Here is a 27,647-nt window from a genome sequence, read left to right as displayed (position 1 = left end):
TTTGTTTAATCAACGCTAGTGTGTCGAGAACGCTCCCTCGCTTGTTTTGTTCATTTTATTAACTTATGTTTGTGATGTCTGACAGCAGACAAAGGAGGCAGCTGATGGCAGATTGCTTTAATATCAAACGCCACCAGATATGTGTCATATCTTATCTGCAGGAAGCGACATCCTTCTTTGTCCAAGACAAACAAAGAGATGCAGGGAGAATTGACTTTAAGCAACATGTTCTCGAGCGTAGCTTCAATTTGTGATGGCTCTTTGGATGTCAGAGTTTTTTGTAGTGTCAAACACAAGCTGAAGAGTAGGATGAAACTTATATTGGCATGAGATTTGCAGGTATTATTCAGATATGAATCTACTGCTGGAATTCCTGCCGCAGAAATGCAGTTCAACTCCAGAGCTAATATCATGAGATGGTGGTTTCCGTGTAACAAATGGAGGGAGACATAAGCCCACTGTTTTCAGTGGGTGATATTGTTGTCGACTACAGCAATGTAGCATGCACAGAATATTGGCACTGAAATGATCGACTTAAGCCAAAGGAAATTCACCACTTGTCAATCAATTCAAAGGAAGTTGTTGGTCCCGAATTTAGTCATGGAAACGCACCTTCTGAGACAGAAAACAGAGAGAAAGAAGGTGACAGCATAATTGCACCGTCTGCTACTTTTCACTGCGTGTGTGTTGCTGCTGTGTGTGTGTGTGTGTGAAAGCAACATGTCCGCTCCTCCAGACTGGCTCTAAAAGCTGCCAGGGAGTGCTTGGATGAGCAAATGAAATAGAATATGATATCCCCCCGTAATGCATAGCTGGCCATGTGGTGGGGAGTGGGGGCTGCTTTCAGAACTGGGCCACGGGGTGACTTCACTGGGATCAAATGACCAAGTCCAGCTCTCATCCAGGAATTCGCCAGGGAGGTATGAAAGCGTTAAACACCACCACCCATGTTTAATGTCCCAAGTGAAACAATAATCCACTCAAGGGCAGAATAAATGGAATCAAAGCCCTCCAGAACTCATGCCCCCGCTAGCATGACGCCCTCCCTGCGGCTATGGACGTCAACAATATGAAAAGTAGTCTACATGAAGATGGATGGAGGCTGTTTCCTTCCGTCACTCAGGGCAGCGCATGAAAAAGCAGCTTCTCTATGCGCCTGTCTCTCTTTTTTTTTTCCTTTACCGTTGTAGGATTTGAAATCATGGCAAACGTTTAAGAGGACATGGACGGCAAACAAACAAGATGAGACAGGTGGAAGAAGATGAGGGGAGAGAAGAGGGGAGAGAGGCAGGGCGAGACGGTTCTTCCACAGGGAGCCAGCAGCCATCCTTCTCAGGGAGGGGTTGAGTTGTTCCATGACTGTACCCTGGTCTTTTAAATAAGAGGTAGCCACGCCCACCCCCAAAAATAAAAATCCACCACCACACCTAAACAGAGCCTGGAGTGTATGAACTGAGACATTAGTTGTCATTTAAAGCGGGGGTGAAAGGGGAGAAGGACATCCAACGTAAAAAAATAAAATAAATAAATAAATAAATAAAGACAATGGCATGTTTCCCTGGATGGACTTTAGCTGGAAAAACCACAGAGGTTACTCTTTCCTCCTGCAAAGCAAAAAGCCACATAGTGTTATTGCCCTTTTTCCACAGAAAGCCCTGCAGTGGGGGGGGTGGCAGGTAGTAAGACAGAAAGATGGGAAAGGGGGGTGTCGTTCTGGGTTAGAGTGATGGAAGGCAGTGGGGAAGGAGAGAGGAAAACAGCTAAAGATAAAAAAAAGAAGAGCATGCTCATCACCCTGGGTCAACAAGTGCAATTAAACACCGGCGTAAGTGGCACTTGGTTGTTTTTAAGTCCCGAGCTCTTACGTTATGGAAATTACTTTCTTGAACGGAGGGGGAAAAAAGGAAGGTATGGAGCATCTGATTGCAGACTTGAATATAAATGGTGGGGGGGGGAGAAAGGCAGGGAGGACAGGAGAGACAGACGAATGGAGGGGGAGACGGGCACACTCCAGCAAAGATTTGTTTGGGAAAAATGCAGCACTTATTCAAGGGGAAGTCTTAAAAATCAGCAGAGATGTCAAAATGGCGAGCAGTGGAGGCAGAGACGGAGACCAGACACACACGCACACCTCCCAATACATCCTTCGGAAGCACCTTTCCCAGGGAAAGCATTTCGCTTCTTCCTCCATGTATTCTGGAGGACTGCTTACTAAAGAGCTTCACGCGCCATCTGAAGTAGCTAAAAGTGGCTGGTCTTAATGCAAGCGAATGGCGAACATAACGCGGGACATGTTTGCTGTGTGGAAGCCAAACTCACGCGGCACCATCTGACCGCCGCAGTAAAGTCCAGCAGCTCAGCATGTGCAAATTAAAACAAGCACCAAGGTGCTTGGACAAATGTGACCTCAGTCGGGGGGGAATTTCTTCGGAAAAAAAAAAAAAAATGGAACCACAAAATTCAAAGCTATTTTAGCGTGACATCCAAAGTGAAGGTGATTCCAAATTTAACAGAGACTATTAGGGTTGAAAGAATTCAGAAAATACAGCTAGTTTGAATTTAAAAAACTGAACAAAAATAATTTGTTCTATTGCATGACTTAGGACGCCAACATGCCTGTATATTAGTGATGGGTCGAGGAGGTATCATGAAACAGTATTGCAGGGTGTCCAACTTTTCAGAGGCCACTAGATGGCGCTCTTGATTTAAAAATGAGACTGCATTGAATTAGTTGTTCAAGCCCAAACTTATACAGCAGACAGTGCCACCTGGTGGCCTCTGGAAGTCAGTACACTGTTTCATGAAACAGCTTTATACGCTCTTGGATGGTTCTTATTTTCTCCACCGACTGAACACATTGGGGACATAGCACCGGGCCGTCCAAAGTGTTTCGTGATAATGACACACTGGAGGAAATTGAATTTACAACAAAGTAAAAAATGGATTTTGCAAAGTAGCGGTTTGTAGGTCAAGGCCACTGCTGGCTAATCGATGCAGCGAGATCACAGCAAAGTGGAGTGGGGCGATAATACAGACTTCACCTTGACTTTCCCCATTAATATCAAGTTCTACAGAGAATTATGTAAATGGTTTCCGTGCAACGTCGTGCGCGCGAGATACGCTGCTGTCGGAAAAAGAAAAGGTGGAAAGTGCAAGCTGGAGATTTTAATATTTCTTTTGTGGAAGTTGTGAACATTCTCACAAAATACCTCAATTTAAAAATTAGGTAGCGCTGATATTTTTGAACTGTATCAACAATAAGATTGTCGCATCTCAATTCATTCAAATCTTAAACTGTTTACTTAGAACAACAACATATACATAAATAAATAGATAAATCCATGTGTATAAGTACTACCAAATACACCAGTTATAAAGGTTATACATCAATCACATTTCCTCCCTTTTTCCGCTCCATGCTTTCGGGCAGAAATTTTGGGTAGAAAAAAGAAGTAGACGTAAGTAATGTCGGCAAAGTATATGCTTTCATAGCTTCATTGCCAGCAGAGGTACTCGAGTCCTGTGCTTCATATTAGAGACCAGATCATTGCCCCAAAACTGGGCTGGCATTATCATAACAATAGATGCTGGATCACAGTGATTCACCTTTAAAAATGTAAATATAAATAGACCAGACTACGCAGATGTTTCTATCAGACACAAAAAGGATTTTAAAAGCATTTAGAGGTGATTGTCTTCTCTCAGTGCCTCCTCCAGTTTGAGTATCTCCTGCTGCAGCTGGGGTAGCAACAGCACTGTAACATACCAGATGGCTGGATAGGTGATATGCTGAGCTGCTATTGTGTACCCGAGTGAAACAATACTGCTTGCAGGGAATATTAAACGTAGAGTCATCATTCAACGGAGTCATTATTTGAGGCTACTCGGATTGTTAAACAAGGCTGGATGACTCCGAAGGTTGTGTATAGATCGAGCGAAGCGGAGCATGTATAAAACCAGCAACAAAGCTAAGCATGTAAATACGTCGGGGGATTCGGGTGAATTGACCCTTTAAATACAACAAGTGAGAACAAGGAGTGCTGGAACCTGCAGGGAATATCTCAGGCCGACAAGGCAGGGAGGGTCGAAGTGCCCATATGGGCCGACGCTGCAATGGGCTTTAAACACAGATCTTTACACAGGTGAACATCCCAACCCTGTGAGTCACGTGTATCAGGGTGCTGGGGATGGTGGGGTGCGCAGCTTTAACATCAGTGTGGTGCAGAGATGCATCAGCCATAAATTAAATGCCTACAGAGCGCTCTTATTGGAAAATCCTGAGGGGTAAAATGGAATTACCAGAGAGGATCTGTCTCCCTGCACTGTGCACTGGCCCTTTCAAGGCGAGAGTAATAGGTTTGCGGATGAAGGTGAGGGAAGACAGCCGCACCTTTTGGTGCCACATCACCTTTTTTTTTGGAGGTTGGGAAAATGTCCCTTGCCAAAGCAGAAGGAGCGTTTTTACAAAGCTACTGTAACATATATAATAACTATGTAATAGGGACATGTCTGATGTGTGAATTGCTGTAATGACTTAACACTGTATCATTTGAATCATAATTTCACTTAGGATAACTCAAAGACAGAATTGTCCAAAATAGCGCTTCACTCTCCGACGTCTCTACATTTGGTGGGAATAAAACATTTAACAGTCATTTGGAACCGCGTTGGCTGCATTTAATGACGAGCAACGCATCACATTTTCATCGCAGAACAGACAACCTCCAGTTATGACTGACTTTACACGGGATCTTGTAAAAGGAGAAATTACAGCTTTGCGACAATAAATCGACGCGGTAACCAACTAATGAGCCGGATAATAAGTGTTTTCTCTATCAAGCTGCCAAATTAGTCAAGAAACATGGAGCGGAAGGTGTCGAGAGAAGCGCTCTCCTCTGGGGGCGCCAGTCCGCACGTGCACAGGGACTCATAAAAATCTATTTTATTCAAATGTGAAGTGATTAAAAGGGGCCTCTAGGAGTTGAACACGATACAATGGAAGGCGACAAAAGTATTTTGTTCATTGATGTTGCTGCCACTCAAATTTGCCAGTGTCAAACTTGTTCATTTACAAATCTAAATTACGAAGAAAGAAAGAAAATCAGACAGACAGACAGACAGACAGACAGACAGACAGACAGACAGACAGACAGACAGACAGACAGACAGACAGACAGACAGACAGACAGACAGACAGACAGACAGACAGACAGACAGACAGACAGACAGACAGACAGACAGACAGACAGACAGACAGACAGACAGATAGATAGATAGATAGATAGATAGATAGATAGATAGATAGATAGATAGATAGATAGATAGATAGATAGATAGATAGATAGATAGATAGATAGATAGATAGATAGACAGACAGACAGACAGATAGACAGATAGATAGATTCTAAATAAAAATGGCAGCGTCCACTACATGGTCATATCTTCGGCATACAGTAACGCTCTCCAACTCTCCCCTTGTTATTTTTTTTTTCCCCCTCTCTTCCTCGCTTTTGCCATTGTGCCGGGAGCAACATGTCTTCACGTATTTCTCCTCTGAGCAGCCCTGTTCTTTAGCTCCATCCTGCTTTTTTGTTGCCAAGTCTCGTGTGAATGTTACAGACGGGTTACTTGATGATGCAACTCAGCGTGACAAAGCTGTTTTTAGATGTGTTTATAGGGTTCGTTTTTAATTGTCAGCAAAAGAGCCAAACGATGGAAAGTAACGTTGCGTGACGCTCGGTTGCGCGTTGTTAGCATGACGATCCAGATAGAAAAGGGCACCTATGAGACAATCTGATCGACAGGTGGACCAGCAGGGGGTCTTCTGCTGCCTTCAAAGCCTCCTCAGTTCCCCAGGAAGGTTTTTTACATTATGTTAGGGTCAAAGAAAGGTTTTCTCCTTTGTTATTCATGGGGTGCGCACGCGTTTAGCTGTCAAGTTGAGCGTTCCTAGCTCAGAAGTGGCTCCAAGTCTGACATCATAGGCGCTTCCTTACTAGTCATCTTCTCATTTAGGGAACAAATGAAGCGGCTGATAAACGGCGTGGATTCGCGACAGAAGTGCTGCAGGGCAGGTGGTTTTCCTCCCTGAGGCGTAGCGCGAGTTTGTCTTTGCTCCTCACTCTGTTCCTAACCATTCAAGCACACAAACACACAATGGCAGCACAGCAACTTTGGGTCCATGGGACTCGCAATGAAGCCCACAAAACCTGCAAGGATTTGAAGTGAGGATGGGGTGGATTTATGGGACTCCCTTGTTGTTGAAAAACTGCCAGGCATGAACCAAAAAAAAAACAAAAAAAAAAAATCTGTCATACACATTCATGAGCGAAAAGAACAAGACAATAAAGGCAGACTCACACACACACACACCAGGACAAGTGAAGTAGCCAGTGACGGCACAGATGAAGGACATCTTACAAGGGAAACACTTAGATCGACATCAAATGAATATATTAGTGGATGATGGTGTTAATCTGTGAAGGTAGCGGCTCGGGAAGTCTCAGATGTGCGTCTGTTTATGTTGTTTTTATGCCAGTAACAAGGATTTAAAGGCAAGTTTTTTTTTTCCTTTTTAGTCAAAAAAAAATTAGCAACAAAAATATAGCAGCAAGGGAGACAACATCTACCCACAGAAGACAGGCAGGCGTGAGTGAATTGCCACCTAGTGTAGTGTTGCATGTATTATTCTTTTGTTTTGGCCCTTTGGTGAGTTTTAAACATCCCCAGTCATGGAACATTTTCACTGCTCATTAAAATGGAAATGTGGTTAAATTGCCCTACATGGGGAGGAAAGATAATGACGAGGGTTGACCTTTATCTCCACTTTCAGATACATTCATTTAAGCGGGAAGAGGAAGGAATGGCTGCTGGCCCTGTGCTAGGAACCAAAGTCTTCACACACCTGCAAGAAAGAGAGGGGAAGGGGAGAAAAAAAAAAAGAAAAAAAAAAGCCACACAAATGCGCCCTATGAAAAGAACAGACGGGATCAACGGCTGGAGGGACGGGAGCGAAGGCAAACCTTTTCACCAGGTCCTTGAAATACAAGCTGCAGGAAGCTAGAACATTTTGGTGGACTTCAAACTCTTTGCCTTCAACAATTATTTTCAGGTCTGTAAACTCTTTCGCTCTGCGCTGCTGGTTCAACTCCTTCAACATCTCTGTAGAAGAAGAAAAAGAAACAGACAACGCCACATTTGGGTTAAGAACCGTCTCCATCCATCCAAACATACATGAATGTGCATTTGTGGCAAGAGAGAGAGAGAGAGAGAGAGAGAGAGAAGTCAAAGGAGGAGTGTGGAAACAGGTGAGAAAATACAGAGCAGTTTTCAGAAAGCGTTGGGAGCTAGGAAGGTAACGTTCATTTTACAAGGGCAGCGGAAAACATGGGGTTCAGGACTTCTGCACGTGAACTCAACACTGAATTGTCCATTCATTTTCTGGATCATTAGATCAGTCCAATCGTGAGGCATCTTCCTACAACTCAATTAAGTGACTCGGAGGAGTTTCCAGGCCAGGAATAAGAACCCTACACCCCATCCCTCACATGGCTTATGGCCTCCTAACAAAACAAATGGCAACCTTAACCCACTAAACTGCATGATTGATTTTAAAATAGATTATAGAAAGTCGACGCTTTTTCTTCCTTTGAGCGACCTGCACTCTGAGGGAGAGGACAACCTCGCTTAACAACACAAGACCTTCATCGATTTACACTGGCAAAGAAGAGTTTCACCAGGTTCTTGAAGCCATTCGACCTCCAGACCAGAACTGAAACTAAATACGTAAGTCACACTAAGAAACTAGACTGTATCACACTGGCACCCTGTGAGCAAAATACACTTCAAGAGGTTTGTCTTGGTCTTGACTTCAGGCATATCCATGGATTTTACAGTAAGTTGTGTCTTCAGAAGAGGTCAAGTGTCTCCAGGTATGGAACAAATATCCATGGATTTTACAGTAAGTTGTGTCTTTAGAAGAGGTCAAGTGTCTCCAGGTATGGAACAAATATCCATGGATTTTACAGTAAGTTGTGTCTTTAGAAGAGGTCAAGTGTCTCCAGGTATGGAACAAATATCCATGGATTTTACAGTAAGTTGTGTCTTTAGAAGAGGTCAAGTGTCTCCAGGTATGGAACAAATATACATGGATTTTACAGTAAGTTGTGTCTTCAGAAGAGGTCAAGTGTCTCCAGGTATGGAACAAATATCCATGGATTTTACAGTAAGTTGTGTCTTTAGAAGAGGTCAAGTGTCTCTAGGTATGGAACAAATATCCATGGGTTTCAATAGCTTCACATTTATTTCCTCCCACTTTGGGTTGCAGGACTTTCAAGCCCATCACAGCCACACATTTGGGGTCACCAACTTTGGACGCAGTCTCAAGGTAGAGGAGGTTACCAGAGCCAAAAGATGCAGAAAATAATTACAGCACTATTATCATCACCCTCCTTCTTCGAGCACTTTAAATTAGCCTTGAGGATTTAAAGAATAAATCAATATTACACTGTGCGATTTGACTCAGGCACACTGCAACAGCAACATTTTCCTCACATACAACACGTAAATAAAGTCTAAACTTTCACACAAAGCAACTAGACAACATGATGAAAGGCAGTTGGAGTTGAGGTGTTCAAAAGCGAACAGCTAGCCGCCGCGTCACCTGGCCAGTACCGTAACATCGGGTCGGAGGCGCTTGTTTCTCTGCGGCCTAATGAGGCACCATGACGGGTGGCTCAGAGAGAAACACCAGCAGGAGGCAGCGAACTTGCTCTGTAGCTTTACGGGAGGGATAACCAGCACAGACACTTGGTTAATCTCCTATTGAGAACGACAGAAGGAGGCGACCGCGGCAGATTCGAGATGTGAGAGAGCAACAGGAGAATGTGGGGCGAGATCATTACGGAAGATTCCTGTTCCTTTCTACGTCTGTTTGATGCAAATATCCAAAGCTTGGTGACCAAAAAAATTGTTACATTAAACTAGAAACAGTTGTGACACTACGTTGAGTATTGCTATGATAATACAAGGGGAAGTGAAGGTAGTCGGAAAGGAGTCGTTTTTTTTTTTTTTTTTCGTGGAAGTAGCAGCTTTATTAGGAGTAGTGCTATCACTCCTACTGCAAAAGGACAGAAGCTGATAGTTGACGTAGTAGAAGCGTCTGGAGCAAAAGTAGATTCCCGGTCATAACACAGGTGGTACGACTGTGTGAGAAGCCATTCAAATAAAAGCTAGTGGTGGCAGTTACAATGCAGGCAGGGATAAAAACAAGAGTAGAATTGAAAGTGAATTTACTGTATTATAGTTAGTAGACAGCGACAGCCACATTTGAAGTACAAATAGCTAACAAAACAAGTATGTAGGTTATCGCAGGTAGAGTAGTAAACCAAAAGTATATAAGAAATGGTTGGAGTTTTATGGAGTGGTGGTTGTCAAAGAAAAGTAGGATTATAACAATATACTGGGTAAAGTATTCGTCGTAATGGCGGCAGATGTCGCAATAACAGCAATGCTAATGCAGTCGCAGTGGTAGCAACAATATAGGTATTAGTGCTCACAGAAGTAAACACATTTTTTCAAAAGTATATCAATATATGTATATTTTATAAGTGAGTTATTATTCATAATAGAAGAGGACTGCGACGAAGAAAGCCAGCGTGGCCTGGCTGGGAGTGAAATGATTGTGTTGAGGCTCTCATTTCCACACTTCAAGCAGCTGCCTCCAACTTTTACAGGATCATATCGTCGGGCTACTTCTACATGGACGGTGAAAGACGACGGTGTTGATGGGGAACCGTAAGCCTGGCTTTAATTAACCTGCGCCGACACCGGCTCTTCTGCTTGTCACGGGAACATCCTCTCATTTAGCTGCGCCCCTTTTTCCCGGCAGGACGGCGTGAGCTGGGCCGCGAATTCATTCAGGATGCGAAATTACACACCGTAAAGAGGCGACGGATGAGGTGTGATTTGAAAGCGGTGAAAGCTGTGTTTTCACATGTCCAGTCGCAGGATGACCTAGTTTTAAGGCTGAATAGAACATGGAGGGCAAATGGGTTTTTACTAAACATTATTCCGGACATGCACCTGCATCTCTCTGGACATAGAATCCGAGTGGCATTTATCTTGTCTTTCAAACGTCTCTCTTCACTTTCCACTGCATTCCAGCCGTCAGTGGGCCAGATGTGATCACTGTATATAAGCATCGACTGTGAAATGTGAATACACACTTGTTTGGAGTTTGCATTAGCGAATCTCCAGCGACCGATATGGCTCTCACCTCCAATCAGCCGCACCACATACCATCCATTTGCCCAGAGAATAGAGGGAAGTGAGAGGAGTGGAGGGGGAAGACAGAGAACTCGGCAAACAATGGCGGCTCCTCTGTGCCTCTTGGGGAGAGCATCAGTAGACGTCTCATGAACAACTCATCACCAGTGTGGACCATGAAACCGCTCGTGGCGTGCCCTCAGACAGTTGGGCGCGGAGTGTGGTGAGGGGGATTTTGCGACACCAAATGTCTCAATACTCTGTGAGGCTTCCCACCCACTCTAAAGAGATCAAACCGAGATTCACTAGAAAAACATACCAAACCAGCTGCGATGTAACTCGCTGGAATCAAACCCCAAAATCGGTGAAGGCAACACCCCGACGTGGCTCCTCCGGATTGGTCGATATCCGGCACAGTTGGTGTGAAAAGTGTGCCAACTCTGCCGCTCACCCTGGTAACTCTTGACTCAAGCCAAACATCTGCGCAGCCAATCCGGTTGCTGGGTTCGCCGACTGGTAACGTATCAGCTACAGTGGCTCCGACTTTTCGCCGCTGCGAGGTTACGTGCAGGGCTGTGATAGGCTGATGCTTTCAGCAACGCAGCGTAAAATTTGTATGCAAAGCACGGAGCCATTTTAGGGTCGATTTTTCCCACATATCTCCACAGCAGGTGCCACCATTTTGAGGGGAAACAATATTTAAATGATCTCACGTATCATACACAAAGCAGCTTCCATTCATGCAAACCTACCCTTTTTTCCATTAAAACACATTTTGGATTTATGAAAAATACATCAAAATGAAATGCAATTGAAATTAAAACTTGCTAACAATTTATATTGGGGAACACCAACTATTAATAAACAAATTATTTGTATTATTACAGTCCATTTTTTGGTAATTACGGTGTCATGTGAATTTTCAGTTTCAGAATTTAAAGTCTTTTCAGTCTTTTCAAGAGACTAACTTATGTTAAGTCAGTGGCTAATATGCCGCGAAAACACATAAGAAAGGGTAGTTTATTTGGGGTTCCCTACGATAAAGTGTGGCCAAAAACTTGACTGCAGACCGTATAATAAAGGTTTTGTGAACAAAAAATTCAATCTAACTAAATAATAAGAACAATGTAATAAACAACGAAACACATTTTAATTCTACATGTTTCAAGGTTTTTTGTAAAGTAAAAAAAATGCACTACAAAAAGGAGCACGACTGCCATGTAGTTTTTTTTTCTATTAAAATAATAAACAATACAGAGACATGAAATTACTCTTGAATTATTACTTTTATTCTAAAATACGTGCTCACTTCACTCGCAGAAATGTCTACATAATAATAATTCTAATGTATATAAAATAATAATAATAACAACAACAACAATAATAATAACAATAATAATTTCTATTATTATTACTAATATTTTTTATTATTATAAAATATGCAAAAACATTGAATCATAACAGACAGCAAATATAATGAGAAATTATATTTTAGGAAAATTGAGCGTTTTGATAAATTAAATAAATCGTCAATGCAGTCTCCCATAATAATCAGAATATTGCCAGTTAATTTTGGCCAAAGAAACATGGCTCTCTTCCCTATACATAATCAAATATTGCGTTTGCGCCTGAAGAGAAACAATGCTCCAAGCAACAACAAAACACATGAAGTGCGCCAACAACTAGTTTCTAGAATATTGAAATCTCTGTGATAAATGGACATGAAATGGGATTAATGATGACCACTTGACTGGTCAACAAATGGCGGTGACAGTGAGTGTCATGTGACAAGAAAGAGCCACAGAGGAGCGACTCCTGCTCACTCAGACCCTTTTGTTCTCCCTTTAACAGCCAATGATCAATTGTTGAAAACCCCACCGGATCAATGAGCCAGAAAAACCTATGAAGGCACATCAATGTCTTACTCATTTCCTCTGTGACAGAAAACCAAATACCAATGAAAAAAACTATCACCAACCTGGCTATTTATTCATAATAATGCATACATATTGAACTACCGTCTGACATATTTTCTTTCCATTTGGCTTATGAAAGAATTGAAATATATGAATTACTAGTCATTTTGAAATACAATGCACAAAGTTTTTAGTGAATTGAACTCAACACAATTATATTATTATTATTATTATTATTATTATTATTATCATCACAAAAAATACAACTGAAATTTGTTGAACTAATTTCAAGTTTAACTTAAATACTTTCAGAGAGTTACCGATATTATAATTACTATTGAAATATGCAAAAACACTGAATCATCACATAGAGCAAATATAATGAGAAATTATATTTTAGGAAAATTTAAATAAAATGAAATTTAAATAAACGGTCAATGCAGTCTCCCATAATAATCAAGTTAATTTTGGCCAAAGACACATGGCTCTCTTCCCTATACATAACCAAATATTGCGTTACTATTAATATTACTATTGAAATATTATTATTATTATTATTACTATAATACCGAATACATTTAACCACATAAATTAAAATATTTTCTGAGGAATTTAAAAGGTAAGTTAATAGTAGTAGCTTGAAATAAAATAATAGTTTAAATAAAATAGTTTCTGCAGTTGCTGCATATAAATAATGTAAACTGTTTGTAAAGAAAAAAAATTAAAACGTTGAGGATGATATTTTCAGAAAACAGCATATCTATTATAGAGAGGAATTTCCAGTGAGGACGAAGCAGAGCAGAGGCTGTTACATCTGAACAGATGCTGGGAAGGACTCTGTCAAACAGCTACTTGCCCTGTCTCCAAAAATATGTCTGCAGAAACATCCGACCAAAAGACTGCATGATAATAATGTCAAGTAGATGAATCACACGACAAGTGAAGAAAGATAAATCAGAGATGTGGTCAAAGGACTTATCTTTTATTCTGCCTTCTTTTTTTTTTTTTTTTCCAAATCCACCCACATGCCGTCTTCACAAGCGAAGAGGCAAAGGTCAAAGGTGATGCAGCATTCGGATGTTCTGTGGCCTTAAGGTTGAATGAAGCCAAAAAAAACCACTGAATATGAGAAGAGCAGCTATTTTCACTTGCACTGTTAAAGGCACATTAGAGCAATTCTCAAGTCAGTGCAGATGGAGAAAAATGTATCAATATAAGCAATAGTAAAATATCCAAAAACCATCACAGATATTTTAAATATTTCTTACTCCCTCACTTGATGTTTTAACCTTGGAAAGGTTAAAACATATTTTAGGTTTAGCAGCACTTCTCAATGGCTTTCTGTGAACGTGTGGACGTTTGCACATGAGGAACCTTTTCAATAACCTTTTTCAAGGACAAAAAAAAAAATCACTGCTCTTCATGATATTCCTAAGTCTATCATTTACTTCAGAATTTCCAGACTTAAATTTGATCTTTTTTGATGTTCTGGTTCCCAACATTGTTTTGCAAAATTCAACACAGATATCTTCATAAAAACTGAGTGTTAACTGGAACTTCACTGAGCAGAACAGTCATTATTAGAGAGTGAAATGACAAATCTGTTCCAAATTCTCGCTTTGAAATAGAAAAGAAGCGCAATCAAAGTAGAAAAGGCGATTTGTTTTTTAAATTAAATACAGCTCACCAGAAGACCTCGGCTAATGAACACTTTCATTCAAACAGGGACCCATTTAAAAGAAAAAATCTGCAGTTACTGTCTCATCTATTGCAAGCCAACTCCATGTCATTCTTCAAAATAAAGCTGCACATACTGTATATGTTTATTTTTTTTTATCAGATTTCAGATTGACAGACTAAAGAAAATGACTACTTACATGTCACATAAACTGAGCGACAATACAACTTGTTTAAAAAATAAGAATGACAAGTTCAACTATAGTATTCCAAGGTACTATTAAAAAATACATGTAAATATAATAAATGTACTTTGAATGGATATAGAATCTTATTTTATTTTGACTTCTGTTGCTCGCATACTGAAGTGTCACTTTCGTTTCAGAGCAACTTTTTTACTCTGACCAATGCAAAAATAAAATGATAACAACAACAACAACAAAAAAACTACCTACATTTTATAAATGCTGTCTTTAAGGTAAATAGTCTCATTCAAAGAGAACAAACGCCTTCAACCCCGATAAAAGCCATCACATCTGATGTGGTTTCCAATTCCGCCTCGCCCCAGTTCAAGGCGCCATTACTCCAAACAATATTTCAACATACCATCTCTGCACTTTGCAGCTCCTCCCTGCAAATCAATTCATGCGAGGCGTTTGCAAAATCCTCGAGACCCCTCCAGTCTCAAGCTGTCCTGATTTCAGTCTGCGAGACAAGTGGCACCGTGTAGCCTGAGAGAATAGTCCGTGATGAGGACGCTTGATTTTACTCCTGCTTTCGAATCTGCTGAGCCGAGCGACTGGAGGCTCACAGAGGCTGTCATCCGGCCCGGACTGCGCCAGGGGGCCCGGTCTGACAGGGAGAGAAACAAAAAGAGTCCAGAACTTGTGCCCCTCAAAGAGGCGAGAAGGCCTTTGTCACTGATTCCAATGGCTGGTGTGGCGAAAGACACCATTCAGTTCACTGGGGTGAGCTTTGTCTCAACTCAGACAACACCTAACCATGTATCTTAAAGAAGCTTCGTGACCAGAGAAAAAAGAAAACCTTAAGAATATAAAACAATATTGAGAAAATGGCTTGCTCAACACGCCAGTTGACCAAGTTGGCTTCAAACAATGAATTCAATTGTTTTATTTCAACACATCCAAGCGATGTATTTGTAGTCCATGGACATCAAAAGTTTACTGTGATGTGAAAAAGATGAACAGCAGAGTCCCTGACACTGACCAAAACAAGCTGCCACAAATTATTGAGATAGATAAAACTTGTTTCATATATTATTTTAAGTCTATTTGTTTGTACTTCTAAGGCCGACATTATTTTCTCTATTTTGCCACAGCAAAAACTCAAAATGATTTCAGCAAGATGAAGGGACTTCATTCAAGATAATGCAATATTAAATATATATATTTTTTTTTTTTGCCCTTTCTGAACAAGTCAAAAACAACATATTTCGGATTGCATTGCCTTAAAAGAAGTGCATCCATCTTGTTGAAATGCTTATAAAATGAATTCATCTTAAAGTGAGAAATATGACGAAAAATAAGGCTAAAAAAACGTAGAGAGTTTTTGAGCTTTTTTTTCTGGATAAACACCTGCATTCAGACTTCATAAAATAATCATTTTCGCATTCTCATAATATGTCAGCTCTCAAGCTAATAAAGATAATTTTAGAATAATCTTCATTAAAAAGTTATTCATTTTAAAAAAATCCGTTTCAAAAAAATATCATGCACCAGTTTGAGAAAATTGATGTCAAGAACCGGTGGTTGAAGAGACCTCAGTTTAACTGAATAAAAATTTTAAAAAAATTATAAAGTAATAATAGTGAATATTTTTTTAAACATCGGACCATCACCGTCTGGTGCGATCACGTTGAGTGTTTTTGCTCACACACGGGTGAAGCCGAAAACCATCCTGTCATGAGGCGACTGCTCCATCATCCCAGCTATATTATCCTTCACACAAACCCATATTTACCTTTAAACAAGTGAAATAAAAAAAACCCGTAAGATAAAAAAATGACAAGTCGTAGCACACAACATAAATAGATCGCATGACAATCTGAATTTCAGTTTTGACACCACTCTTGAAGCTCCTCCGCTTCGTGCTTGAGATTATTCTGAAGAAGAAAACTGAAAATACAACGCGAAAAAGCACACTCATTACATTGTTGAAGCGAGAGGCTTATTTTCCGAGCGTGACTCCAGGAGTAGGTGAGGCACAGGCTCCATTAACACCACGGGTGGAAACCTGGGTCTGACTCCTGAAGGCGTACAAAGGGAATTTGGGCAGCGCCAGACTGGAGCACCTTCAGTTCCACTGACTGCAGGACACAACTGCCAAACTGAATGGAGGCGAGGAGGCAAATGTCTGGATGGAATGTGTTCATAAGGTGTGAGACTCATCAGCACGTCGCTCCAGCAAGACTCTTTTTTTATTTACTGTTTGAGAGACAGTGTCGTCCCAAGCAGAAGTTCAAGACCGCCCCTTAACAGAGGTCTGATGGCCAATCCAAAACACTTTCAAAGGAACATAAAGCTACAGAGATGAGTTGGATTTGGTCGCGGGGGTCAGATTCTGGGTTTAGATAAACTGAATGGCCTCAGAAGTGTTTTTGGTGACCTCAAACGGGACGGGTGTTGGTGGATCGCGGCACGACACACCTATCATGATTAAAAACACAGAAATCCAGAATAGAATAAAGAGCAAAAACAAGGCTACAAATAACAAATCGAGGGAAAAAAAAGGAATATATCAGAAATAAGATTTTATTTATCTGAGCAGCAGTCTCTGGTTGACATATATGGCCTGGAAATACATTTATTAAATACTACTATTATACAACTAATCTAAATAAATACCCATAAATCCAGATCTGCAAAGTACAGCAGACTTCTGAAATAGCTCTCTATTTCTGTGGTATTTTTTTGTTTTTTTATGACAAGCTTGTCAGTATTTCCGTAAATAAAACGCCGTCCTCAAAAACCCACTTCCTCGCCACACTCATTGAACACACACGACTGCCATTTTGTGAGTCAAAAATTGTATTTAGCCATTGAATACTAATTAAAATAGCAACGTGACTGCCACTAGTAGCTGTTTTGTACTTTGCTCCTACAAGTATAATGCCTGCTATATAAATGATGTAGTGCAGTCTTCTCATTTCACTCAGATTTAAGTAGTGAATAATAATACACATAATACCTCTGGGGACCCTTTGCCACAAATAGATATAAATAGAAAAAAAAACATCAATAATAATAATAATAACCAAGCATCATCTGTATTTCTTTATTTTCCATTTCATTTTGGAGGCTGGAGTCAAGATGTGTGTGTGATCCCACTGTACAAGAAATGAATGGGAGTGCAACTGAAGAGTGTCCTGTGGCATGATTGATCAATAAAAAGTTAATATTTAGAACTAGTTCCTCCATATGAGCATTGCAGGTCTGAGTTAGCATCTCTCCCCAGAACTGGAGGATTCCATCACAACCATATGCAGGGAGAAACAATGCTGGCTGCACATAATTTGGGGCTTAAAAATAATTCAGATGAATTATTTATATTAGTGTAAAACCCATTCTCAGTTCTATCATTTTGCATTTTATTCAGTGTAATAATAGCACTGCTCACTGAGGCTTATTTATACTATATATATATATATATATATATCCACAATATTATCCTACTGGGGCCTTTACCACTTTCAAACTGTCTTCTCCAACAACAACACAGTGAAGCCACTGACCACCTTCCCTCCTCCGCTATTGGACGCAGCGAGACACAATGAGGCCACAGCGTCGCTCCTGATTCGTCACCTTCCTTCCAATAGGAATGTAGGACACTTCTCTCAGCCAATCACTGGAGGGGTGACTTAACACACAAGAGAACAAACGAAAAATCCCACCTAAAAAAGCAGGACTACAGTGTGTGTGTGTGTGTGTGTGGCAGGGGACAAAATGTCTTCCTTATTTATAACCCGATTCCTCTAACTCCACCTAAAGCCTTGGCTAGAAAGGCGGTGGTGGGTCTCCACTTGTACTGGAAGGTGAAATAAACAACGGAAGAGTCCAGCTGTCAGAGTGAGTGAGCAGGAGAAGCCTGGGGTTCCCGTCTGTTTCATCACAGTCAGAGTACACACGGTGAAGCTGAGGTACTCGCACGCTGATTTTTTCTTTTTTTCTTTTTTTCATTCACAGTATTTTTGTCATTGTGACAAACACGCACTTGACTTAGGCAAGGCAATGTCATTGGAGAAGGCTGGTCATAACAAGGCGAGCGATCGCTGCCCGCTGCTGATAACACACCCCAAGGGGATTTGACTCGAGGGAGTGCGACACTTCTTTCCTTTTAATGAAATTGCTAAGTTACGATTTCATATGAATTACTGCGAGGGGGCGATGAGGGGGGCGGGGCTCAAACAAAGCGATGAATCCCCGAGGAATAAACAAAGCTAATTGTGTGAAACGAATCATGCGGACGCAGGTGCAGGTTCGCAATGTGAGCGCGACCTTTTGTCGCTGAGTGGTTGGATCGGAAAGGGAATTCAATTCCGCTTCACCTTGAAGTTACCCAGAATGCATCACTATAAAAGACACATTTATGAATACTTGTGTGGTGTGTTACTAACCGATATCATGTTTCAATTACCGCCAACCCGCAACGGTCGAAAGAGACTAGAGATGGCAGCAGATATTACGAGGGAAGTGCTAAACCAATGGGGAAGTAGGTGGCAGTAGTGTTCCTGGAATCGCTTGCACAACACACACACAGGAGGAAGACCGGGAACGCAAGCTGAGACTCTTTCTGTTGAGGGACTGCGGGGCCCTTCTAACTCACCAAAACTACCAGCGACAGTTCCTGAAAATGTCATAGGGACTCATTCTCATGGCTTCATTCATAGCATGACTCAGTGTCACTGGTTGCTTTTAATGAAACCACACTTTGTTTTTGCAGTTATATGAACAGAATTTGACGATTGGGGCTTTTATTGATCTGGCTTTAAGTAGAATCTTGAATATGCATGCAGTTAAATAACCAGAAAATGGTTGTATTTAAATATAAATCCCAACAAAAAAGTCAAATAATGCACTAGTTATACCAATATTTGACAGGATTTCCACACAGTCAACGTGGTGAGGAATCAGAAATCACCCCAGGTAACAAGACAAACCTCTTTTTTTCGCCTAAAATAGGCATTCATGACAAAAACAAACAAAAAAAAGAAATGATGATCTGTCTCCAGGTTTGATCTGGAGATACCAGTAGAGCCGAAAAGTTAAGCGTATTCGGTTCCATCAAGCGATCGATGGCAGCTTTCTGTTCTTCAGCCTGAAGCCACAAACTCGTGAGTGCAACACGCACCCAAGTTGTTTTCAGGCCACGTCTCAGATTTCCTGTCTGTTTTGACAGGTGCTTCTTTTTTTCCCTCTCAAAAGCTCAAAATATGACTTTTTACCTTCCTTATGGATGTATCGCTATTATTATTATTATTATTATTATTATTATAATTTTTGTAGTAGTAGCAGTAGTAGTTTATATATATATATATATATATATATATATATATATATATATATATATATATACACTGATTTTAATTCAATTTGGAGAATGTTAAAAGCAAAATACTAATCAATTGGTCAAGTCATTTTGTATATTTTTTCAAGTATTATGGAAGCAAATGCTGAACGTTAGAGTAACTAAATAAATTAACAAGAAAGAAAAGCATTGCGTCATTAAAATCACAATAAATATGTAAATATTAAATATTAACATGAATTACAACAGGACCAAAACATAACCTCACCTTGACTAAAATGCTTCAACAGATATATTTTCCAATGAATGTTGGTTGAGTTTCTCTGCGATTTCATTCAACGTTGAAGGTGACTTGATATTAATCACAAGTTTTATATTCAGTCTCATTTCATTTACAATTATGGAGGATTATACTGTGACAAATATGTCACAAGGAGCGTAAAACCATTGTGTATAAAAGGAAGCATGTACCATAATTTAGCTGTCATCACAATCTAAAGAAAAAATAAATAAATAAATAAAATGAAGGCAACAGTGTGCAAAAAGTATCGTGTTTCTTGCTCCTGGTTGCCTTGACTGCTGCCAGGAACAGCTTCGCCGGCGCTAAGCCCCGTCTACCTTTCACATTGAGGCACTGGGCACGTACGGTTGTCTGAACACAGTTGCCAGCGTATGTGTGGGAGAATTTAGAAACGCTGTCCAGCTTGTCTTACACCTCAGCCGTGTTTATGACTGGGGCTAGTGTACGTTCCACACAATCTCTGCGCACTCCTGATACTTGTCTCCACGGACTACACTTTCCAGTTGACCTCGACCGGGAGGACGGAGCAAGTGCACACTAAAAGCACTTGGGCAAAAACAACACACAGCCATTCTCATGGAAGCCATGCAGCTTTAGATAAATGTCACATCTTCCCCTGAAGACGTGTGTTTACAGCGTAACTGTGTGGAAGTCAGAGCAGCCCGAGCAGAAAGGTTAGTGCTGGGGTGAGGTCAGGTGTGCGAGTCTTCTCAACACACTGCACACCTGAGACGAGTCCCTGAGACCTGAAGTTGAGCCAGCCACGTAATTCCATCAGATTTTTCTTTCACTTCTGACTTCACTTTCACTCCCGGCCTCCTCTCCTCCCACCTGATCCTTCCACTCACTTTCTCTCGGGATGGAAAAACATTTGATTTTCTTTCACACTATCACATTCTCGGCAGGATTACACAATGCTAACAATGGCGACACGTCCTTGTGAATTTGGAGGAATAAAACACGTAGCACAGGCACAACAGCTCTTTCTTACATGATCCATTCTTCCAAAAATGACATCTCATTGAAAAAAGCTAGGAAAAAAAGCATAGCATAGAAGGTATTTACTAGCCAACTTGCATGTGACTGCGCTGACAAAATGCCTTACAGCGCATTAGACATTGTGTTAGGGATGCTGGAGAAGAGTCTTGAAAAACTGGGAAAGAAGGCGGGGCTAACAACATTGTGACATCATAAAATATATTACCGCTCCTCCTCCCAATAACAGCTTTATCAGAGAATACGTAGAATACGTTCTTGAACGTATTGCAACTTCACCACGAAAGGGGTGTGGTCAAGGAGCTGGGGGAGGAGCTTATAATTCACAGGAAAAACAACCTACTTCTAAGTGTTTTGTATAATATAAATAATTATAGTACCTCGACTTTAAAGGCTCTGAAGCTAGCATAATATGGGACCTTCAAGGGATTACAAAAGTGAGATTAAAAGTCAAGAAAGCTCCCTCTTTTGGTGATCTTTGGGGACCTTCAGGTAAGGCAATGTGTCACGGCAACCTGATCATTCATTTCTCATACAGGAACATCCAGAACCATCACCGAGCCTTGTGCTGACATAGCATGGCGCGGATCATTGCAGTTGCGAGAACTTGAGGAGGCAATCCCAGAGATTAGATAAATCTGTAGAACACAGCCCCGTGGTTCATCCAAGACCTTTTTGAAGACGATGTTCAGCCGAGGCACAACACAGGAAATCCAGTCTCCTGTCCTCCAGCAACCAGACCTCATGAGGAACAGGTGCTTAAGAGTCTATCTCCACTCCAACACAGAGAGCACCGCACTTTTCCTGGGTGAGTTCATTAGAGAGAAGAACTCTTGATCTCTAGCTCACAACCGCTGCAGCACTGAAACACAATCCCCCATCAAGGATTGTCAGATGAAAAACCCTCATCATCAAGTACTGTAGTTCAGCGAAAGCCAGGATCACGGTGTGAAGCATGTTGGCTCACTAGACTCTATGAGTTTGATTCCCCATTTGGTGAGTGCATGTAGTAGTGTCGTCAGTAGTGACCATGTTTTCCCGAGCAGATTTCAAGTCACCAACCCCGGCTTGGTCGTATTCCCCAGGGTCTATGGCTAGAAAGTAGATCGGCAAATGTGTGGATCCGGAATCGTGGCAGGTAAGATCTCTGAGTAGAGAAAATGTGGGACGGGCTACAGAACTAGTGCCGTTTACACTTAACATTTCTTAAAAGAATCAGCCAGGACAAAGCATTTGAAGACATACATATCATGGAAGACATTAGCAATGTGGTCTCCCTGCTCAGATACAGTATAAAGCCCTCGCAACAAGAGGAAGTGAAAATATCACCTCACAACAACTGCGCTTTCATCTCTTACCTCTAGAGCTGACGGAAGAGCCAAATATAAATATTTATTAAAAAATAAAATATGGGAGGCTACGGACATGTGAAAGCAACAAGGTGTAATATTTACAATCGCAGCTCATGAAATGGACTTGACACAAAGATTGACCCTCACTGTCCAAACATATTTTGTTCTAAAGCATCAAACACAACCGACTTCAATAGATTTCTATCTTGAGTTGACATATGCACCTGAGACAAAGACCATCATCTTGAACACCATTGCTCCACAGCCACCGCAGCCACTACCCGAAACATCCAGAGTAAATGTAAATCAACTTCAAATGATCTCCAGAAAAGAATTCCAAGTACCTCCATACGAACCTCCAAGTTATTGTCAGCTTTGCAAATATTTGGAAATATGCAGGCTGCAAAATAATGAGTAGAATCTGGGAGTCCTTCCTGCAAGCCGGTTCTTTTCATTGGTATTTAATTCCGCACCCCACACGCATTATCAAACTCATTTAAAAGTAAGCACAAAGTTCGACGCACACCGAGAATACTTCTGAGTCAACACTACTGAGAAGGTTCCTCTGTTTTTTGCTTCTAAAGCTGCAGTGTTGCAAGCACATCTGCTGCTGTTTTGGAGACCATGTTCCCTCCTGTTGCAGCTTCTCATTAGAGAGAAACATCCGCTATTGACTGGCTTCCTGGTAACATCTGCTGTGTTTACACTCTGCCTCATTGATAATGCATTATTGCCGGGTAAGGTTGGACTCGCAGGGCGTATTAATCTTATCATGGGAGATAAAAGGGGGTCCAATGTATTTGTGACTTCATCACAAAGTAGTGTCCCATCTTGATCCAGGAATTTCTCCAGGATTCTTCACCATGAACCTGACGCATGCATGACTTCAGCATTTAGCTAAGAGGACCACTGCTGCTGCTGGACTGAGATCTCATTGATGGACTCACAGTTTGTTGGGTTTGCCGACACTTCATATCATGATGCTATGAAGTGGAGGACTTGGATCTCTTCAACAGACTTGAGACTTGTTTATTGCTTTGTTTTATCTATATTATGAGTCTGCTGTGACCTAAGTTGGAGCTTGAACCATGGCCCGGTTCTCGAGAAATAAAAGGGGAAAAGGGACGTAGAAGCACACTGGCTACATCTGCACTGATCTCACAGATATGAATAAAATAAAATCTGCAACGATTGCAATGCACCACTTATAAATCCATTTTCGTGGAGAGAGAAGGAGAAGTATTTTTTAAGTAACAAGGCTGAGAAGACATCTGAATGGTGGCGTTGAATAAAACACTCCATCCAGCTGTCAGAAGCAAATAAGCAATCTGGCCTTAATAGACTTATTTCCCCTTTAATTCCTTCGTACCCTGCTTCAAACAACTGCTTTAGAAACAGACATCCCTGCTGGATTGATTCACAACAGCGCCTTGCAGTTTATGAGTGAGAACCACAGAGAGGCCACAGGTACGATGGGGTTGGAGAGAGAAGCAGGACTGAGTAAAACCCGAGCAACATGTGAGAACGGAACAGTCAAGCAGAACAATCCACAACTGCTGAAAAAAAAATTAATAAATAAATAAAAAGATACCAAAACAGTCGTGCAAAAACTGAAATCAAAGAGCTTCTAGAAAAGTCTTTGTTGTATTTTATTTTATTTTATTCTACATTCCTAGTTGGTGGGATCCCCACTGACTCCCACTAAAAAGATGCAGCATTAGTCGGTAACACAACATCTCCAATTCATATCTCTGCAGTTTGTCTCCAAACGTAAAGAGTTCCTCACCTTCTCTAAACTCAAAAACCTACACTTACTTCTGCATCAAACTTTCAGTTTCAGATTAACTGTTGACTTTTGTCTGAAAATAAGACGAAAGTTCAACACTGCCACACGTGGCGGGAGGCCATCTCTTCACAGCACATGAGCTCAACGCTCCACTTTGGGAAATCAACTTTGGGATCAACGCACACTTCAAATTATAAAACCATTTTATTTCATGGCAAATTTTGTGCTCCTTGGGGGCAGGATATGGCCTCCAGACTTTCAGTTGGACACCAACCTTTGCTATTAAATAATGGGAAATGAAATGTGAATATATTTATTACACAGAAATGTAGTACTTTGTAGAATAATGCATGTAGTTTAATACACTCGAAGTAGGTTTAGCATAAGCAATAGGTTAAACGCCATTATATGTGTTAGAGCCGCAGTCCACAGAGGACAACCTCTTTCTCAGCGGCGCTGAAGTTGGCCTCTTTATCCAACAACTTGTGATCTTGCATTGCTACATGATCCGGGCTCTCCAGCCGGCGCCGGAGCCCTTTTTTTTTTGGTGGCAGCCATGCTGTCGAGGTCCTGCGAGTGCGCTGCCACTGAGCATTATCTTGAAATACAGGTGATTAATGAAGCCAGCGCTGCTTCCTGCATGAAGGAGGTGGACGACGGATTATCAATCTTAATGAGCTCTGCGCCATCTCTGTATGAGCTGTGGAAGCGTGTAATGTATGGGGCTGCCAGCGGGACTCCTCTCCTTTAAAATACGATAACGAGGGGGAGATAGGACGGGGGCAGGTTTCCTTCTGGTGCCGGCGACGCACCGCTGCTGCTCAACCTCCCGCCCCCTCCATTCTCTCCCTCTTCTCCCCCAAGAGCCGCCGCAGTATTGGTAACAGTCGGATATCTCAATGGAGCAAAGACACAGTGGCAGGTGCAGGTTCCTCTCCTGCCTCTTGAGAGTAAGTTGTCAATAGCAAAAAAAAAAAAAAAAAAGGCTACCAAATGCTGAGTCACAAGACGAAGCTCTCGATTTACAGATCGATCTACGTTCCCACCCTCACCTATGGTCACGAGCTTTGGGTAGTGACCGAAAGGAGGAGATCGCGGATACAAGCGGCTGAGATGAGTTTCCTCCGCAGGGTGGCTGGGCGCACCCTTAGAGATAGGGTGAGGAGTTCGGTCATCCGAGAGGAGCTAGGGGTGGAGCCGCTGCTCCTCCACATCGAGAGGAACCAGCTGAGGTGGCTCAGGCATCTGATCCGGATGCCCCTCGGACGCCTCCCTGGGGAGGTGTTCCGGGCATGTCCTACCGGGAGGAGACCCCGGGGAAGACCCAGGACTCGCTGGAGAGAGTATGTCTCTGGTCTGGCCTGGGAACGCCTCGGGATCCCCCGGGAAGAGCTGGAGGAGGTTTGTGTGGATCGGGAAGTTTGGCCTTCCTTGCTCCGAATGCTGCCTCCGCGACCCGACCCCGGATAAGCGGCAGAAGAAGAAGAAAAGGAAGGCTCCCAAATGGCCAGACATGGCAAGGTTACTCAATACCACATACTTTAAATGAGCATACTTTTATTAAAAGTATTACCTGCACATTTCAAGTCCAAAGGAATAAATTTCACCCTCATAAATAATTTGCAACATTTCCACAGTCCTGCTGAAATGACTTTTCACGCCAGCTGCAGAGAATTAAGGCACATTACACGCGAAGGAGAGAGAAAAGGCATCGCAGCGCGAAACCCATTACATTTATATTCCAAGTTAAGCCTTTATGAGACTTATAATAAGCATGGCCCAGCTTTTGGCAAATCCTGATGTGGATAGCTGTAAGATAATGGCCCAACAACACCGTCGTGACTCTAATTCATTTCCGGAGACGCCGAACCAAGTCAGCGTAAAAGAAACTTGTACAAATAAAAGTAGTGGTAATATCCTAAAGCTCCGGTTTGTGTGACTTGAAATTGTAATGACGTGCTTCCTACCCAGGAAAACAGCCGCTACTGAGGGAGACAAAGGAAAAGAGGGAGTTCAATTAATCTGGATGCTGTGATTAATAGTCGCGCGGCTATCACACGCGGCTCCTGTTTTTATTAACCGCTCTCAGCAGCCTGTCACACTGTAGCCATGCAGGCGCAGCCATCAAAACACATCCTTTGCATTAGTCATAAGGCTGATAACGCCGAGTAATTTACGTAGATTCAGCGACTGTAACTGCGTTGCTGTCAGTCACCGACACTCAGCACAATGGAATATGTGCACATTCATAATTCATGCCAGTCGGTTGCATGGCTGAGCGTCACCATTGTATAGGCAATTAAAAAAATAGAATAATAAAAATAAGTGAACACAGCTGTAGTAATAATTTATTACTCACATGGGAAAAAAAAGGACGAGAAGCTGCTCATATTTTGATACTTGAAATTTGCATTTAATGGTGCTTTTAAGCAGCAGCTACTATGGGAACAGAATTGTGGGTTCAAATGTTCAGATATACAGTACATGAAAGACTTATCCATGAAGAAAGCAGTTTTTTTGAATCAACAAAACTATCAAAATTGGCCGAAGTTTTGTTGTTTTTGTTTTACATTTATGTTAGACAGGTCACATGATCTGGTAGTTGCGCATGGTTCACTGAGGGACTTTCAATTCTACTTCCTCCTTCAATCCTGATAAATGGTGAGACGAAATGAAGACAGAGTTATAATCATAACGTTCGATATATTTTACTAATATTTTATCACAATGATTCAAGAGACTGATTCCTGTTAGGCATAAAAATATTGCTGCCTCCTCGCTCTCTATTTCTTTGTTGTCATGCGTCACTCATCTAGTGGATACACACTCTGGCAGGATGGTTCTAGACTTACTAAAAGGTTTTCTACAGTGCGGGAAACTTTTCATCACTGCTTAAATTTGGAAATGACCTGTGCGATCCAGTTCCTGAGCAGTCACATGGTACAGCCGGTCGTGAGGCTCCAAATGTCATAGGATGACATAGGCCTCATGAAATTTCCTTCTAGATTATTCGCAACACGGACTGAAGTCTCGACACAGAGAGAGCTTTCGGCATTCGTCGCCGTCTAGTTGTTGCTAGCAGACTATGTCAACAGCTTTTCTTCCATTTTATTACTGGCTGTTGCTGAATTTCCCCCCTGTCACTATGAATTCCGGGACTTTCTGCCGAGGTTCAGGTTCTCCAACTTTGGCTTTGATGCAAGAAGTGTCACCTGAAAGGCCCATATCGCATCCCCCACGCCCATACTGTGTATTATCCCTCTGATGTACATTACAGACTAGATACTACAGAGAACAATAAAGCAGCATCAAGTTCAGGGTAGGATTTATCTAACCGCAAAAAGTTAGGCGTATCATGTGCGTCATCTGCTGACGCATGGCGTAGTAGAGTCTGTAATCCGGGTTAGGGAGTCCTTTATTGGCAAACTGGGGAGCATCAGTGTAACAGCCAACACACTGACTTGAGGTAAAATCCAGTGTGGTGCCGCGTGAAGCAAAACAAAGCATGCCTGTCTGTAAATACACTCTCTGTAATTTGGCACAGCATTTCACAGAGAGGAACAGATATGCAGGTGGATAGTGATGCTGAGTTTCCACTGTGTTTGGTGCAAAGGTAAACAAAACAATGAACGGATAATTAAAATCTGCCGGGACTACAGTTTGAATAAGGCAGATAAGACAGAATAGCCGGCGAGGCGTGTGAAGCCGCGCCGCTCGCGCCGTGGCAAAGTAGCCCACTGATCTTAACTCAGCACGGCATCTTAATTGCCTTCACGGGCGCTTCCAGAGATGCTCGCTCCCCAGATGGC

At 41.8% G+C, this 27,647-nt stretch overlaps 1 protein-coding gene across 4 annotated transcripts in view; it reads right to left on the bottom strand.

Annotated features, from left to right (window-relative positions):
• Positions 1–27,647, bottom strand: part of LOC128746753 (kelch-like protein 29) — a 272,806-nt gene that overhangs the window by 91,370 nt on the left and 153,789 nt on the right. For all 4 annotated transcript variants that reach the window (XM_053844042.1, XM_053844040.1, XM_053844039.1 and 1 more), the window contains one exon: positions 7,023–7,161. In XM_053844042.1, the coding sequence (XP_053700017.1) occupies positions 7,023–7,161 (139 nt within the window). The remainder of the gene's footprint in view (positions 1–7,022; positions 7,162–27,647) is intronic.

Source organism: Synchiropus splendidus, chromosome 15 (genome assembly GCF_027744825.2).
Source record: "Synchiropus splendidus isolate RoL2022-P1 chromosome 15, RoL_Sspl_1.0, whole genome shotgun sequence".
Taxonomy (NCBI): domain Eukaryota; kingdom Metazoa; phylum Chordata; class Actinopteri; order Syngnathiformes; family Callionymidae; genus Synchiropus; species Synchiropus splendidus.
The sequence above is the reverse complement of the archived record's forward strand: the minus strand, read 5'-3'. Positions and strand labels throughout refer to the sequence as shown.